The following is a 17571-nucleotide window of genomic DNA, read 5'->3' on the forward strand; positions in this document are numbered from 1 at the left end:
ACACCTCCACTCTCAAGGGCACATTGGAACACACACCCGGACCTAGCCCCAGACTCGCACCTGCACTCAGGGGAAGGCGGGCACACACCCTCGGACACACACCCACTCGGAAACACACAAAGAGGCAAAGCCCAGATGAAGCAAAGGATGCTTTTGTGCTCTACCTTGGTAGCAAGAACGTGAGTGAACTGCTAATAATAATAATGATAATAATAATAATAATAACACACACACACACTGTGCATGCCCAAAGAATATGCATCTCTAACAAGAAGCGACAGTCAGGTCTTTTATGGGAAACGGTCAATAGGGTGCGTTTTGAGTCAGTTTTGAGTCAAATCCACCATTCTGGAATGAACAGGTAGTTGCGTACGCCACTCTGTTATAACCAGTAGCCATAGCAACGTTCTTTTGCCATAGGAAAGACCGCAGATATAATGCTAAAGTTAGCATAATATGGCTAGCTACTTTGGCAACTTTAGTTAAATAGATAACTAAGTTCTGCACTCATTGTGCTGAAAAAAACACATGAGATGGTAAGCATTCATAACTGAAGAATTTCCGATAGCTACATAAATGTATTTTTACCATATTATGTAGAAATCCTGTGCACATTCCTAACGCATTCCAATGTAATTTGTCCGATAGTCATTCTAGAATGGCGGCCACGGCCGAAAATCATGGGGCAGAGTGTTGCTATGGGATATGTACTAGCTGTCGCTTCTTGTTAGCTCCACCTTCTTTGGCATACCTCTAGCCTCTATTTCCTGTTCCTGCATGTACACACACACACACACACACACACACACACACTATTTAATAATAATAATAATAATAATAATAATAATAATAATAATAATAATAATAATAATACTAGTAATAATAATAATCTTTTTTATCTATCATTTTATATATGTTTCTTCTTTATTATGCTGACTGCCATGTGTGTTTGCCTTATGTGTCTTTGTGCCACGCCCACTACCAAATCAAATTTTCCATTTTATAAGTTTAATGGACAATGAAGAAGTCTAAGTCTAATGATAACACACACACACACACACACACACACACATACACACACACACACACACACACACACACACACACACACATACACACACACCCATCTTGTTTCCTGTTGCTGTAGGCGACAGGTGACTTCATAGGCCTGGTGTTGAGGGATGGTGTGCTGCACAGCATGTACCGGCTGGGTGGCGACTTCCAGGAGATGAAGATCAGCAACGTGACGCGATCCGACAACGCCGCAGCCAGATACGACCGCCTAGACTTCCAGAGGTGAGTTTCCGCAACGTAATGACTTGCCCAGGAGAGGTCAGGAACGTGACGTGATAAGTGAGGTCAGTAACGATCATTGGATGGAAAGATGAGCCTGTATAGACTTCTACAGGTGAAGTCCACAATGGATAGACATCCACATACTTCCATAGGTGAAGTCCACAACGTAATGACTTTCACAGGTGAGGTCAGAAACATAACGACTTGTCCTGGTAAGGTCAGAAACGTGTGACGCAATCTGAAAGAGCGCAGCCAGTTGAGGTTACAAGTGAGGTCCACAACATACGGTAATGACTTTCCAGGTGAGGTCAGCAATGTGACCGCCTAGATTTCCACAGGTGAGGTCCGCAACCAAATGCCTTCCACAGGTAGGGTACACAACGTCATTACTTGCCCAGGTGAAGTCTCCCACCTAGTTGAGATCCAACCGCTTTTGTATTGTCGACGGGAAACAGACAAGAAATAGAGTCTGGACTCTAATGAGGATTGTACATCCATCGAAACGTTCTAGTCCTAGTCCCTTTGTTGTGAACTTAACCCATTTTAGCCTAAGGCACCTGCAAAAACCGCCCGCTGCATGATGAAAAGGTGAAAAGGTGTTCTCTGCCTGTTAAAAACGAAATATCTCAGCCTCCGAAGCACATAAAAACATGAAGTAAGTTACATTTAAAAGCTAGGGCCCTCATATTGCACAAGAATGTGTTCATTTAGCTCTACCATACCCACATATTTAATTTTTTAAAAAGCCCTCAAATCTCAAGAGCCTTAATGCAGCGTATATGTCTCCCTAGGCGCCAAAGGTCAAACAGCGTATACACAGCATCAGGCTAAAATGGGTTATTTCAAAGAAGAAAAAAAAAATGCATCAGTGCTGCTCCGATGTCTTCTCTCCAGTTAAGATTTCTTGTTCATTGCTGTGAAATGTACTATGTGTATGTGTGTGCATTCTGGTCTACCAGGATATGGAGGTAAAGTACAGGCAAGACTTCACCTCCAATCATCCACAAGTGTTTATTGCTGTGATATGTACAGTATGTGTGCCTTAGTGCCTATCAAGACCTCAAATCACCCTAAATTTTCTTCAAAGCATTCATTGCTGTGGTATGTGTATGCTGCCTTAGGATCTACCAGGATATGGAGGTAAAGTATACGCAGGGCTTCTCTTCCAAAAGCCCTGTGGATCTCTCCCCCATCACCCTGCGGCCTGATTCCTCACACGGTCTCTTCCACCTGGACCTAGACCCAAACGCCACCGTCCTCTACCTGGGTGGACACCCACTCGACTTCACTGTGAGTCGCCACACTTCACTATTGCAATATAATATAATATAATATAATATAATATAATATAATATAATATAATATAATATAATATAATATAATATAATATAATATAATATAATATAATATAATATAATATAATATAATATAATATATGTGTTGTCTGCAGCCTCCACTGGACATGGGTAACGGCTTGGTCCCCTATCACGGCTGCATGGAGATCTCCACCCTCAACCACAGGGTCATCGGCCTCTACAACTTCCGTCAGGCGGTCAATGTCAACGTGGAGAAGCCTTGTCATAGGTAGATATGCTGCTGAGTCATGGTTATCTTGTCAGAGGTAGATATGCTGCTGAGTCGTGCCTTCCTTCCATGAGGTAGACATATTGATTAGTCAAGGTTTCCTTATATGAGGCACTACATGTAGATATACCAGTGGTGGTTTCCCAGTTTCCTAGTCCTAGTGTGAAGTACTAGCCATATCGCTGAGTCGTGATTTCTTTGTCTGAGGCACATGTACTGTAGTTATGTGGCTGGTTCATGGTTTCCTTGTGTGACATGACATACGTGTATATGTCGCTATTTCGCCGAGTCGTGATTTCCTTGTGTGAGGTAGCCATACTGATTAGTTGTGGTTTCCGTGTGTGAGGTCCATGTCACTATTTCGCTGAGTCATATTATCCTTGTGTGAGGTAGCCATATTGCTGAGTCGTGGTTTCCTTGTTTGAGGTAAATGTAGTTATACAGCTGAATCATGGGTTCCTTGCATGAGGTAGCCATATTGGTGAGTTCGGGTTTCCTCATGTGATATTTCTTTATGTAAAATAGATGTGGCTAAACTGCCGAGTCACATTTTCCTTGTGTGAAGTAGGCCAGAGTTGGGGCCTGTGGTGACAAAGGAACCAATTGCTGTCATTTTGTTACTGTTGTCATCAGTGGTGTAGTGGGGATTTTTAAAGTGAGGGTGTGCGATTTGTGAGGCCATCAATTAATTAGGCAACTTATCATATCACCCAAACAACCCCACTCCCCCCGCCCCCCGACCAACTGTCATTTCTTTGCCGTTTTCATCTGTTTTATCGGTCCATCACCTGCAATACTGCTGTGTGCTCATTCTATCCTTTTTGTATTTAAACACGGACAGAAGTTTTTTATTTTACCTCAGAAGTGGGTGGACTGCGTACCCCCGCATACCACACCCACCACACCCCTGGGTGTCATGAACAATGGGAGCATAATGCATAACTTTCTCTGTCTCAGGCAGGTGATCCGTGACAAGGGTCAGAACCTGTACTTCGACGGCACTGGCTACGGCAAGGTGAACATCAAGAACTTCAGAAAAAAAATCCAGCTCAGGGTCAAGAGCTTGCTGAAGCATTTCCTGCTCTTCTTCATTGGAAATGAGGTATCCGTAGTGACGCATGAGACCTCTACTCCTCTTATGTAGAAAAAGTATTTGTTGACTTGTCTTTGGGGCCAAGGCTGGATTAATGCACGACTGCAGCCTCCAAAGAAAAATCAACATTATTGGAGAAATGTACTGTTAGATGCGGTATTGATAAATTAGTCTGCCATGTGAGAGTTTTAAATTATTAATACTACTTTTGGGTTGGAATTAGGACACCATCTATGTAATTTTGTTGTGAAATTTGCCTTCCGTGTGGGCCGACAGCAACCTGTAGGCTAGGTGCCCCGGGCTTTGTTAATCTGGCCCTGTTTGGGGCAGTCAGAGCCTAATGGTTAGGGAGGTGGACTTAAGGTCAGAGGGAACTTGCAGATTCGAATCTCACCCTACACTTCCATCCATGGCCTGAGTGCCCTTGAATAAGGCACCTAACCCCACATTTCTTCAGTGTCTGTAACCAATACTGTGTAAATAATTGTAAGTTGCTTTGGATAAAAGTATCAGCAAAATGTAATAATGTAATGTAATCTAGAGGTTGCCCTCTGCTGTTTCCATGGTGACAAGGTGGTGTCCGCTGACATGCCTGTCTGGAAAGCTACACTTCCTCATAGTTGTTTCTTCCTCCCCTCACGGTTTGAGTGTTTGTCATCCCAGTAACAAACCGAGGGAGGGGGGTCAACCATGCCCTTTGGGAAACGTTATTCATTGTCCTCTTGGTCAGACCAAGATCTCGGTAAGAGATTTAAAAGTCGACAATAATCAAACTATCCCAGAGCAGGGAAGCCGACAAGGGGGGCAAAGAGGTCAGCTGTCCCGGGCCCAGGGATATGGGGGGCCCATAAATGGGTCCTCATTACATTTACTGTATTGGGTGGGGGGGCCTTTCAGAGGATTTTACCCTGGGCCCAGCCAAAGCTGTCAGTGGCCCTGTCCCAGAGTAACCAACAGTTGATACAAATGTCACTATATTTACTGCGGGAAAAACAATGGCACAAGCATTCATGTTACGTCAACTAGTCTTTCTTTCCTTCTTTTTGCTTGTACAGTAACTGTGTGGTTTATTCTGCAGCGATCCTATTATACTGTCACAGTGGAGAATGGACACATGGTGTTGAAGGGGATGCTGGATGGAAAGCTCCATTCCAACACCTCCGCCAAGCAGCTCTTCCCAACGGTATTGACACGGTTACTCCACTACATGGCCTTCCTACCTCTCTTGCTTACTTTGCACAATGTAACTGTTTTCTATACAAACAATGCACTTTCAATGTTTCCATTGCACTTGTCAATGTCTTCTATGTTTTTAATGTGTCACTCCCTGTATTTATGAAGCTCCCCCCCAGTTTTGTGTTTTGTAGTTGTATTGTTGAATGTGTTTGCTCACCAAAGTATATTCCTAGAGACTGTATTTTTATACTGTTGATATGGCTAAATAAACTTAAAAATGATGATGATGATGATGGTGATGATGATGACAATGATTACAAAGCTCTTCTCTAACACTACAGTGTAGCAGCTCTTTCAAATACTACTACTACTACTACTACTACTACAACTACTACTACTACTACGACTAATAAGAATAACAATTATCATAACTAGATAACTCGTTCAAATACTACTAATACTACTACTACTACTACTACTACTACTACTACTACTAGTAGTGACATGGCAGCTAAGGGGCAATGCATCCAGTGTTGGCCAAGGTGCCATTTTACAATTTCTGTTTGCTCTTGTTGGTTTTATTAATGCAGAGCGATGACCCCATTGCCATTGACCTTTCGTTCGAACAACAAGAACTGAAACTCCGCCACACCACAGGAGTGATAACCATCAAGTACAAGAAAGACAGCTTCAACTCCTTCTACATCGGTGGCATTCCCGACACTTATAGATGGAGGTGAGAAAAGCACATTCTACAGAATGGTAAGAAAAGCACATTCTACAGTGATGAGTAAGACCATCACATTCTACAGAGAGGTAAGAATAGCTCATTCTATAGGGACAGGTAAGAACATCACATTCTACAGGGAGGTAAGAATAGCTCATTCTATAGGGACAGGTAAGAACATCACATTCTACAGGGAGGGGTGAGAACATCACATTCTACAGGGAGGGGTGAGAACATCACATTCTACAGAGAGGGGTGAGAACATCACATTCTACAGAGAGGGGTGAGAACATCACAATCTGACTTGATGGCTTTATTTTCAGTTTTCATGTGACTTGGCTAGTCCTGCACCCAAAACTTTTTGAGAAGGATGTGCAGGTTTTTTTCTTTGTTAAACGTCTTTTCCTCTGTGTGTCCAGGAGTGGCATTAGGGACCCCGCTATGAAGGGGTTTGTGACACTGCTGAAGGTCGACAACGAGCACAAGAGTTTCACAGAGAGACTGGGCGTCATCAGAGACCACAGGAAAGAGCTGCTGGTAATGATTATCACTCTTAACCATGACTGTTGTGCGTATCAGTCCTGCAGCTTTCAATACTTTGAGTGCTTTCATTTAATGTAAAGTTCATTTGCTCTGGAAATGCCCACGGAAGTAATTGAAGCTTGAAAAAATATGCCGCATCGATTATGGCATTTGCCGACTGTCCTGCCTCGCGATGCTATGCATTGCCGAATCGATTATTGTTCACACAACTAGTTGATTGTGAGCCTCATACGTGTTGTGTGTCCTCCAGGATATCCGGCATGTGGACCTCCAGGCGGGTAGCTCCCTATCCGAGCCCCTTGTCCCACTGGAGGACCTCATCGGCCTGGGATTCAAGACCACCCACCCTGGGGGCACCCTGCTGAGGACCACCAAAGAGGTACAGCAGTGATCATTTCATTATTTCATTTATTTAAACTCAGGATAAGTGAAGTGGTCAGTGGTCACCGCTCATCTAGAAGGTGCAGGATTCAATAGAAATATCTATTAAAAAACGAGACAATCCCCACACTTCAAGTCTTTTTTTGTGTGCAATGCTTTACTGGACTTGAACATTTTAAAATAATCCATCCAATGCCATCTACTTTGTGGGCACCCTGCTGCAGACCACCAGAGAGGTCAAGCAGGGATGTTTACACGCCTTTTTTTCCAGTGCCTAACGTGTGTTTCTTATTGCACACAGGTGTTTCAGCGTGTGCCTTCTTCGGCACACTAAAGAGGGCACATGCCGAAACACCTCTGTGCAATAAAAAAATACACGTTATGCAAGGTGCGGCCTCTTTTCTAAAAAACAGTTCCACATTTAATTTAGCAGAGTTAACAGAGTTCAACATTTCATTTAGCCGAAATACAGTATGTAAGAGTGAAGCCTGCTTCAAGTTGAACAATATTTACACGCATTACATTTATTTACACTTAGCAGACATTCTCTCTGGTAACACTTTACCTGAAGGTACCGTATGCCAGAAGACATGGCATGACTGAATATGCATGAGAGTACTGTCAGGATACAATCATGTCATTATGACAAACTGGCTTCTCCTAACTTTATAACGATGTTCTGCTAACTGGGTTCTTCTAACGTTCTACGTAAAGATGTTTTGTCAAAGTTCTGCTTTCTGCTAAAGTTCTAAGGATGTTTTGCCGAATGGGTTCTTCTACCATTCTAAAGATATTCTGCTGACGTTATAATGATGTTCTGCTATTGACTGTCTGCAGGCCCAGGGGCTGGCGTTGGCGCTGTCTGGCGGCCATGTCGAGTTCAGGGCTGGGCGGCAGGCCGTGATGTCACATGGCAAATACAACGATGGCAAATGGCATTATGTAACCGCCGTTATAAAGCCAGGGTAAAGAACCCCCCCCTCTCTGTGTCTGTATCTTTCTTTCTCTGTCCCTTTGTTTTTTCATTCCATCTCTCTCTCTCTCTCTCTCTCTCTCTCTCTCTCTCTCTCTCTCTCTCTCTCTCTCTCTCTCTCTCTCTCTCTCTCTCTGACTCCACTTCTACAGAATTACATGTGGGTTAAGACTCCCCTCTCTCTGTCTATATATTTCTTTCCCTCTCTCTCTCTGTTTTTCATTCTGTGTGTGTCTTTATTTTTCTGTCTTTACATATGACCCTACTGAACCCTTGTAATCATTGTTCCAGGCTACAGCTCACAGTGGATGACAGTGACACAGGAACCAACCAACCGGCTTCCTCCGCGACCGTAACCAGTGGAAACAACCTGACTCTGGGGGGCGATGCTTTCCTAGGCTGCCTAGGAGATGTCTACCTCAGAAGGTTCACATTGTTCTCCACTTAATGTTGTTTTCCACTTAACTTTACTTTGGCCTAACCCTAGTGTGAGAAATGTTTATAGTCTTATTCGGGCTTAATGGCTTATCCGTCTATTTATAATCACCTATGTTATATATCTCAATATAGATTTGCAGTCATACTCTGCATAGAGGAAGCAATAGTGATCTGAAAAGATGTTGTTGCATATAAAGTTTCGTTACAGTAAATACAGTAAAACTCAATTGTTCCCGCATTTAAACACAAATGTAATGTGTGTTTATGTGTGTGTGCGTGTGTGTGCGTATATGTTTGTTACCTTGTTGCTTGGTTGTTTGCTTGGGTGTGTGTTTGTGTGCCTGCATGCATGCATGTGTGCGTGTGCGTGTGCATGGGTGCATTTGTGCATGTGTGCCTATGTGTGTGTGCTTGTGTGTGTGTGTAGGAATGGGGGGCGCTATGCACCAGCTGACCTGTCCCAGTTCTCAGCCCGTGGAGACGTGATCCCGGGGGAGTGTAGAGTGGAACCCCCACCTCAGGCCCTCACACACAAACCCAAACACAAAGACAACAACAAAAACAAACGGGTAGGTCTCCACGTCACGTGTGTTGTGTGTGATGCGATGCTTGCAATGCTTCTAGGGAGAGAACGTTCGGTAACACTTTACATTACGGATCTCTAATAAGCTGGTAATTTCATGGTATTTCAAAGTAATTCCAATGTAATTTCATAGTAAAAACTGTTTGTTTTTAGTAGTGGTGTCAACAATAATCGATTCGGCGATGCAATGCAATGCAGGGCATGGATGATCAAATTCAATGCGACAAGTTCCAGAATCGATGCAGCATTTTTTTAAAGTTTCAATTACTTCAGTTGATATTTCAGGAGAAAATGAATGTTAAATTACTGCAAATAAAAGCACTTCAAAGCATTGAAAACTGATAGACTAATACAGAAAACAGCCAATAAAATGTTGGTCAGTATCTAACTACTTGTTTTGTCTCATCATGACTGATTAAACATTTGCTTTGCTTTCAGTAGAAATGTAATGCATTGCTATGCATCGTAGAATTGAATCGAATCGAATCGCTACCTCCCGAATTGGAATCGAATCGAATTGTGAGGGCAGTGCCAATGCACACCACTAGTTTTTAGTAACAACAGCGAAATAGCCATACGATTTCCAGTGCAATTATGCTATAGTTTCTAGTTAATAACAGAAAAATATTTTTGGTGAGAGCCCGCACACCTCGAATGTTTCTTTTTTAGCAGGTGCAGCTTTTCAAGGTACTCCAGTCTTCATCTAACTCAAGGAAGAGCGCAACACTGCTTCTTCACAGTTCACCACTTTTTTTCTTTTTTTCTTTGGTGCTGCGCAGTGTCTCGCTCTTCCTTGAGTTAGATGAATAACAGAAAAATAACCATAGAGTTTCCAGTGCAATTACGCTGTAGTTTCCAGTTAATAGCAATAGAAACAGCGACTGTCTCATCGTAGTTAGGTGGTAGCTATGCCAGTAGGCCTAACTAAACTGCAGCAGCTAAGTAATTTCATGGAAACTATGTGTTATCAGTGCCATAAAGGGAAAGAAAATCGAGCATCCAAGCATCCTAATAAGGCCTACCTTGGAAACAATGGAGTAATTTTATGGAAATGACATACAACCAGGGCCGTAAAATGCATTATCACTTATTCCACTCAATTTCATGGAAATAACATAGTTTCTACTCAATTACTTAGTTATTATCATGTTTAATACAATATAGACTAGCCTACTATAAAATTATTCAAGTAAACAAACATTTTGTGCAAAATTGTATTTATTTTTCCATTCAGTAGTTTGTAGTAGTAGTAGATTGATGCCCACTGATGTCGTCAATCTGCCATCCGAAGGAAGTCCTGTGAACACAGAAAAACAAACTGAGAAGTCAACTGCAACTGTTTCATTTTAGGCAATTCACCATCGCTAAATCTACTACTACATACACTGAAATACAGTACCATAAATGCACATCACCTTATTAGCGATCCGTAATGTAAAGTGTAACTGAACGTTCAACCGATTATAATGAGGGGGGTGTAACAAGGGGGAGTAGAGTTGCCCCGCTGGGACTCAAACCCGTACCTTCTGGGGTACCAAACTGGGGCTCTGGGTGCTACACCAAAGAACCAGGCTTGATACTGCTTCCATTCCAGGATGCCCCACAATCCATGCTGGGGTCCCTCACATTTGGGGTCCCTCATATGGCCAACACAGCTGGGTTCAGCAAAGAATATGACCAATAGTTGTGTGGGGCTGTAACGATCTTGTATTGAATCGAGAAATTGTGATACACCGAGTCATGGTACTGTATGGAGGTACAAGAAGAAACATACACATGATACGTATGATGATGATGCCTCAAATTATTATCATTATTATTCACTAACATTAACTTCAAAAGAGGTCAGTGCCGTGGGAGCCGACTCCACTCTGCGCTGCATTTGGAAAATAGAACTCGAGCAGATTTTGGATGGCAGCGACTGGCGGTGTCCCATTCAAATGAATGGCAAAGTAGCACGCTAGCTTTGGCTGTGGGGGGGATTCTGAACTGGACTGACTGCGCACGCTGACACTGTCGGTGTGAAAGGTCGAGTGGAACACACCGGACGAAGCTAAGCAGAAAGACCTCAATTGTCTCGCTGCCGTTCCGCCACGCTCTAGTGTGGAGCTAGCCTAAAGTAATCAAACTGTGTGTGCTGCAGGGTAGTGCTGGGGGACCTGAGGGCTGTGAGGCTCCTGCGGTCCTGCTTCAGTCCTTTCGCCTGATTGGTCAAAACAGCCAGCTGAGTTTTCACATACCACCAGAGGAGCTCAACTACAGGTGACACACACACACACGCACGCACACACATACATAAGCACGCACTCACAAACACATATACCATTCGCACACTACCACATATCACCTGCGGTGCTCCACTACAGGCGACACACACACACACACACACACACACACACACACACACACACACACACACACACACATACACATACACACACACACACACACACACACACACACACACACACACACACACACACACACACACACACACACACACACACACACTACTTCTGCTACTTATTCTACTACTACTAACATATCATCCTGAGCATTTCAACTATGTAATACACACACACACAGATCCATCCATGCATCCATCCATCCATCCATCCATCCATCCATCCATCCATCCATCCATCCATCCATCCATCCATCCATCCATCCATCCATCCATCCATCCATCCATCCATCCAGTCAGTATTCCTATGTTATTGCTCTATGCTTGTGTTGTGTGACAGGCCGCATTTCTCGATGGTGTTGAAGACGTTGTCCTCCGAGGGCCTGATCCTCCACATGAGCGTGAAACAAAATGGCGCCCACGACCACGTGGCCCTCTACGTCAATAAGGGAATACTGCATATGGCCGTGGGCAAACACACCATCCACCACGACACCAGGGTGGATGACAACCAGTGGCACAAGGTACAAGGCTCAACCATGTGGGGACCAATTAGGGCTTGCTTTTTCTCATAATCGAGTAGCCCTAGCTGAATATTATGCAACTCCATTCCCTTCCAACTCATGTTTCTAAAATCTTTACAGTGGTTTATCAATTTCCAATCAAATTCCTATCCAGCTCACGTTTCCACTGTGCTTTACCAATTTAGACTAGGGTCAGGTGCACTTTGGAATTGTCCATTTTCACACTAATGTATTTACACTAGCGCCTACGGGATGAACAGGTTTAATTTAACTTAATGTCAATCAAGAGCAAACTGTGCCAATTGGTCCTATGGTCATCTGTAGTATCACTGTCTCCCATCACATGAAATATCAAATTTGACAAACCGGCATCGTGACCGTAGTCTGCATTATGTGTTTTATCTTACATTAGCATCAACGGGGACATATGCGTCACATAGGGATATTTTCAAGTCCAATTTCCATAGATATAGCTACCATGTCCCGGCAACCCATCTTCATATTCATTCCTAACCTTCAAATTGTATTCATGTTAATATTGGGTTTCAAAGGTAAAAGTAAATTCATGGTGTTACAACAACAGTAGCACATGATATTACATAGCTGTTACACTATTTATCCATTGTATGTAATGAGGTAGATAGACTGTGTTGTTACTGAAAAAAAAACGAACAAGAACCCACCACAAACTTGATCCAACCAGCGCAGAGTCAACTGATCGTAAGACAAGTACACAGGTCCACTGGTTACTCAGATAAGTTACCTGTGTTTTAAGGACACTATGTATGTTTCTTTTTAACTTTCACTTTTATGTTTGACACCTCTGGTTAATGTGCACAGGTGGACATGAGCGTGGAGGAATACAGCTTCCACCTGCTGGTGGATGGGCTTAGACAGGACGATGGAGAGCTACCTGCAGGGACCTACCTCAGCTCACCTGTTTACCTGGGCGCTGACCTTTCACCCTCCAAAAGTGGCGCACAGGTATTTCGCAACCCACCTCACTAGACTTGTAGAGCTTTGTTGCAAAACGACGTAAATCCATTTTGGAAGATTTTGGGTAATTGACATTTTTGTATTATGCATCGCATTGAATTGCATTGCAGAATGCATCTTATATGGGTTTACAAAGTATGTATTGGAATGGCAGGAATTCACACATAATTGCAATAATAAAATGCAAAAGTAAAAAATGGTGGATACATCGTATAGCTTCACTTTTTGTTTTGCATAAGCAGCATAGGTTTCTTTCACAAGAGGTGATAGGAGCAGTCAACTTAAAGGATTAAGCATAATTTGGGATGGTAAAAATCTCAATGCCAAAACTCTTCTATTTATTTGTAGCACCATGTCGAATGCAGTGAATGTATACGCCACAGTGTCAGACGGCCAAATGTAGTAGATCTGTTGATCTTGGCGTAGACGTGTTGACTTTGTTTTTAGTTGACTATACACATCCTCATTTCTTATCACACCAACACAGATACAGTGATTCGGTTCTCAATTTTAGTTATATTATTTTTATTGGTATTGTTATTCGTGTTAAAATGTTGATTATTATTATTATTAATAATATTTTTATCATTATTACTTTACTCAGCAGAACAAATTGCCGAAGACCAGTGTCACAGGCTGCATCTACAACTTCAAGTTCCAGAGCGACTTGGTGGGGCAGCCAGTTGCCAAGGTACGTATGTATAATAATTGAAGCCAATTGGAGCCAATTTGGAGCGGACCCAAGTTTTGGTCCCCTAGGGGAAATTCTTTCTCTGCACTTTATCCCATTTGGACTAGTGAATCACCTTGAAGTACACACACTAGTCCGTAGCAGTGGGCTGCCTGCTGAGCGGCGCCCGGGGAGCAGTGTGGGGGTTAGGTGCCTTGCTCAAGGGCACTTCAGCCGTGGTTCGGTCGGGCATTGAACCGGGAACCCTTGGGTTGCCAACCCAGTGCTCTAACCACTGAGCCACGACTGCCCCCATAGTGATTGGTGAATGCTAACTTGACTCACCAGATACATATGTGGTTCCCCAACCCTCCCCAACTCTGCTAAATTTGGGAAGCCTCAGAAAAGGAATGAAACAGGAAATAAACAAGTGTGGCTCCTATTGAGGAGACCCACATTGGCATCAATTTTGCTATTTCAATGATCTAATCATACATACTGATTCCTTAAAAGATGAACAGATAAAATGAATCCTGCATGGCACTCTCCCACGTGTATGTGTGGAGAAAGGCGAAACCACATTCGCCTGGTAAGATTAGGTTACGAATGCAGTTTGATATAATTATTTTTGAATATTGTACTGTATATGCTTTGCCATTGTTTATCAATGCATATATTGTAATAAATAAATGGGCCCGTTCTTGTAAATTTCATATAGCATATAATTGGCCTGCTGTAGAAGTGGGATGGAATAAATAAATTAATTGATCCATTCATTCATCACTCACCCACTCATTTAAGGTGGGAGTGTCACATTGCTATGAGAGTGAAGAGGAGCCTGGTGTCTTTTTCCCTGGGGAAGCAGCATATCTAAAGTCCAGTGAGTATCCTGTAGTTGTGGGTTCATATCAAGTTAAAGGTGGTTATGAAGGTTTACCACCTCTGATGATTAATAGGCACTTAAAGCACTTAAGATATATATACCATTGCTTTTTTGTGTGAAATGGAGTTAGAGTCAATGTATTAATGTTTATTTTTTTTAACAGAATTTAGTGATGTCGTCACATTGGGGACTCCCCCTCAGCAGATAGGCTATACAATCTTCTCCAGTGCCAGATTGGCACTAAAGAACTGATTTTTTGTTCTTTTATCACTGCTGTTAAAATTATGAGCACTTGACATGATGAACTATATGATCCATCTTCCACAGAAAATCCAGTGGAGGTGCAGAGTAAGTTTCACCTCACATTTAACATCCGTCCTCGACAAGCCCAAGGAATACTATTCCATACCAGCGGGAAGCACAGCCAACACCTCAGTGTTTATCTGCAGAGCGACAAGGTGTGTCTCCAAGGACAGATTACTGTACGGGCCTACCGGGCCCAAGCCCAAGGGCCCAAAAGCTAAGGGGGCCCTGCCTGAGGCCCAAGCCTCCAGACTGCAAAAAGCATGATAATGTGTTATTACTAAGAGTCTGAAGAAAATGTTTAAGGTCATTGCCGTTGTGGTGACAATACGGGTACACCAGAGGCTCTGTGTGAAAAGGGTTAAACATTCTGTAGAAGTATAAAAATGTACAAAATATAAAAGGAGAAAGTATGCTGTAAAATACATACAAAATGTTAAAGTAGAAGTTATAAAATATGAGTAGCTACATGCTTGTACCTTGCTACCTGATGTTTGGTAAAAGATGCCTTTCTTGTGTTTACATCATGGACTCCACATTGACTGGTTGTGTCTTGTTGATTTGTCAGATAATAGCACAGGCCAATGACGGGAAAGGAGACTACAGTGTGTCCATAGCTGTCCCAGGAAACCTGTGCACCTCATTCCACTCCGTCTCAGGTACAATAGGACTTCCTACACTCAACATTATGCGAGAATAAACATTTGCAGAAATGACACACCAACTCTAGTGTGGTTGCCTATTAATTCATTTTATCTTTCTGCCTTTTTTGAGAGGGCTCAACTGCAAAACACAATATTTGTCTACTAAAACCAGCTCCACAGATCACTCTTGGGAGAATAAACTGTAACAAGTATTATTTTTTAATAAGAACCCATTTGAAGAATGAAAGGTTGAGATACTATCGAAGAGATTTACAATACTCCTACTCATTTTTAATGACATTCATTTTTACATAGTTATTTGCAGTATAGTTCATCTTATTAACATGTTAAAATTACAGCCCTGATTTTAAGATTTCACTGTTTCTATCACCTGCAGTGCACAAGCAGAAGAGGTCTTTGAGGCTGGAGTTGGGCACGATCTCCAGACACGCACAGGGCCCCTCCTCTGGCAGCTTTCTCTTCAGTGACCCAGGCTTCTTCTATTTTGGCGGAGTACCAGGTAAGTGTGTGGCACTGGGTATACGTAGATGACTCAATTATTGATGACTTGGTGTATCTAGACTAGATTGACAGGCCAGGCCATTCATTTTGAATTATTTGTAATTCACGAAGGGTCTGATTACGCTTATCTGGGTTTGCAAAGACCACCAGACAGCCGGCCAAATTGGGCTAATAAACGAATATACTTGAGTGTGCGAATTAATATGGTCCGGTAAAAAACAAAATCTAGACGACATAGGTGTTCATGACTTGGTGATTATAGATGACATACTGTAGTTATTGATTATTTGGTGTATCTAGACCAGTGGTTTTCAAAGTGGGGGGCAGGGACCCCTGGACGGCGGGCAGATGTTGCCAGGGGGTCAGCAGCAGGTTAGTAGGAAAAGTATAGCAAAATAAGTAATTGAAAAATCCTATAACATATACTAGAGATAATGTAAACTATATTCCTATAAATTAAGTATTAGTTAACTGTATTTTAATCAACATAGTTATTGATTACTTGGCACATCTAGACAACATTGTTATTGATGACTTGGTGTACTGTATTTAGATTACATAGTTAATGATGACTTTGTGTATTTAGATTACATAGTTATTGATGTCTTGGTGTATTTAGATGACATAGTTATTGATAACTTGGTGTATTTAAATCACAGTTGTTGATTACTCTGTGTATCTAGACGACATTGACAATGATTGCATGCTGGCAGCTACCTGTTCAGAGACATTTGCGTTCTTCTATTTTGGCAGAAAGTCAGGCAGGCAGACAGACAGACAGATAGAAAGACAGACAGACCGGCAGATGGACAGACAGGCAGATGGGCTGGCAGGCAGACAGACAAGATAGAAAGACAGGGTAACACTTAATTTTAGGGTTACAACTATTAGCACTTATACATACAATATTAATGCCTGTGTAAGTAACTTGTAAGGCATGTACTAAGCAAAATCAGACAGTTGTTAGACATTTATTAGCAAATGTCTTGTTCATGCACAACCTTAGTAAGGACTAGTAGACCTAGATTTCTATTTATGAGTAAGCAGTAAGGGCCAGACTACAATGTGTATAAGCTCCTAGTACACTGTGTGAACAAACCAGCAGCGAAGTGTAAGAATATTACCAAGCCTGCATCAATCTAGTTAGATATGTTTTTAAAAACATTATCATGGTTGTATCCATCACCTGAATGTTGCCATGGTTACCCACACAGCCCAGCTTCAGGACCAGGAGACAGCAGGGGGGATGTCTTACATGGGCTGCCTTCGACAGGTGATGCTGAATGGACAAGCAGTGTCACTGGAGTCCCTCTACACATCTCACGGACCAGCCGGCCTACATGGATGCCCCGCAGACTAAGGAACGAATAGATGACCCCCCCCCCCCACACACACACACAGACACACACATGCATGCATGTGCGCACACACTTTCTCTCTCTTCTCACTTTCTTCTCTCTCTCACACACGCACACACACACACACACACACACACACACACACACACACACACACACACACACACACACACACACACACACACACACACACGGTAGGACATCCTATTCTGCACAGGGTAGCCTGACATTTTGCTGCAGTGTTCACAACTCTATTACTAAATACATTTAATATCTTTGACTAAAATATAAATAATTTTTCTCAGGTGCTTCTATTGATTCATATTATTTGTATTTATTGATGGTGTAATGTATATTGTTGTATTACATGAATGCTTCGTTTTGTAAATGGTTGCCAGAGCAATGTGCAGCAGAAAATACGTTCTCCCTTTTCTTTTAAGCAACGTTTTACTCTAGTTATAAATGTGATGTGT

General features: G+C 42.4%; 1 protein-coding gene across 1 annotated transcript in view; it reads left to right on the top strand.

Annotated features, from left to right (window-relative positions):
- The window catches only part of LOC134443253 (laminin subunit alpha-3-like), a 51854-nt gene extending 34651 nt beyond the window's left edge, over positions 1–17203 (top strand). The window contains exons 20-40 of the mRNA XM_063193132.1: positions 1–179; positions 1148–1296; positions 2418–2586; positions 2747–2880; positions 3838–3982; positions 5052–5156; positions 5740–5885; positions 6296–6413; positions 6670–6798; positions 7638–7765; positions 8065–8199; positions 8639–8780; positions 10938–11056; positions 11539–11722; positions 12563–12706; positions 13326–13409; positions 14190–14268; positions 14599–14729; positions 15143–15233; positions 15616–15738; positions 16955–17203. The exon at positions 1–179 is cut by the window's left edge and continues 277 nt beyond it. Coding sequence (XP_063049202.1) covers positions 1–179; positions 1148–1296; positions 2418–2586; positions 2747–2880; positions 3838–3982; positions 5052–5156; positions 5740–5885; positions 6296–6413; positions 6670–6798; positions 7638–7765; positions 8065–8199; positions 8639–8780; positions 10938–11056; positions 11539–11722; positions 12563–12706; positions 13326–13409; positions 14190–14268; positions 14599–14729; positions 15143–15233; positions 15616–15738; positions 16955–17100 — 2780 coding nt within the window. The 3' untranslated portion in view covers positions 17101–17203. The remainder of the gene's footprint in view (positions 180–1147; positions 1297–2417; positions 2587–2746; positions 2881–3837; positions 3983–5051; positions 5157–5739; positions 5886–6295; positions 6414–6669; positions 6799–7637; positions 7766–8064; positions 8200–8638; positions 8781–10937; positions 11057–11538; positions 11723–12562; positions 12707–13325; positions 13410–14189; positions 14269–14598; positions 14730–15142; positions 15234–15615; positions 15739–16954) is intronic.
- The last annotated feature ends 368 nt before the right edge of the window (positions 17204–17571 follow it).

This window comes from Engraulis encrasicolus, chromosome 2 (genome assembly GCF_034702125.1).
Source record: "Engraulis encrasicolus isolate BLACKSEA-1 chromosome 2, IST_EnEncr_1.0, whole genome shotgun sequence".
Classification (NCBI taxonomy): domain Eukaryota; kingdom Metazoa; phylum Chordata; class Actinopteri; order Clupeiformes; family Engraulidae; genus Engraulis; species Engraulis encrasicolus.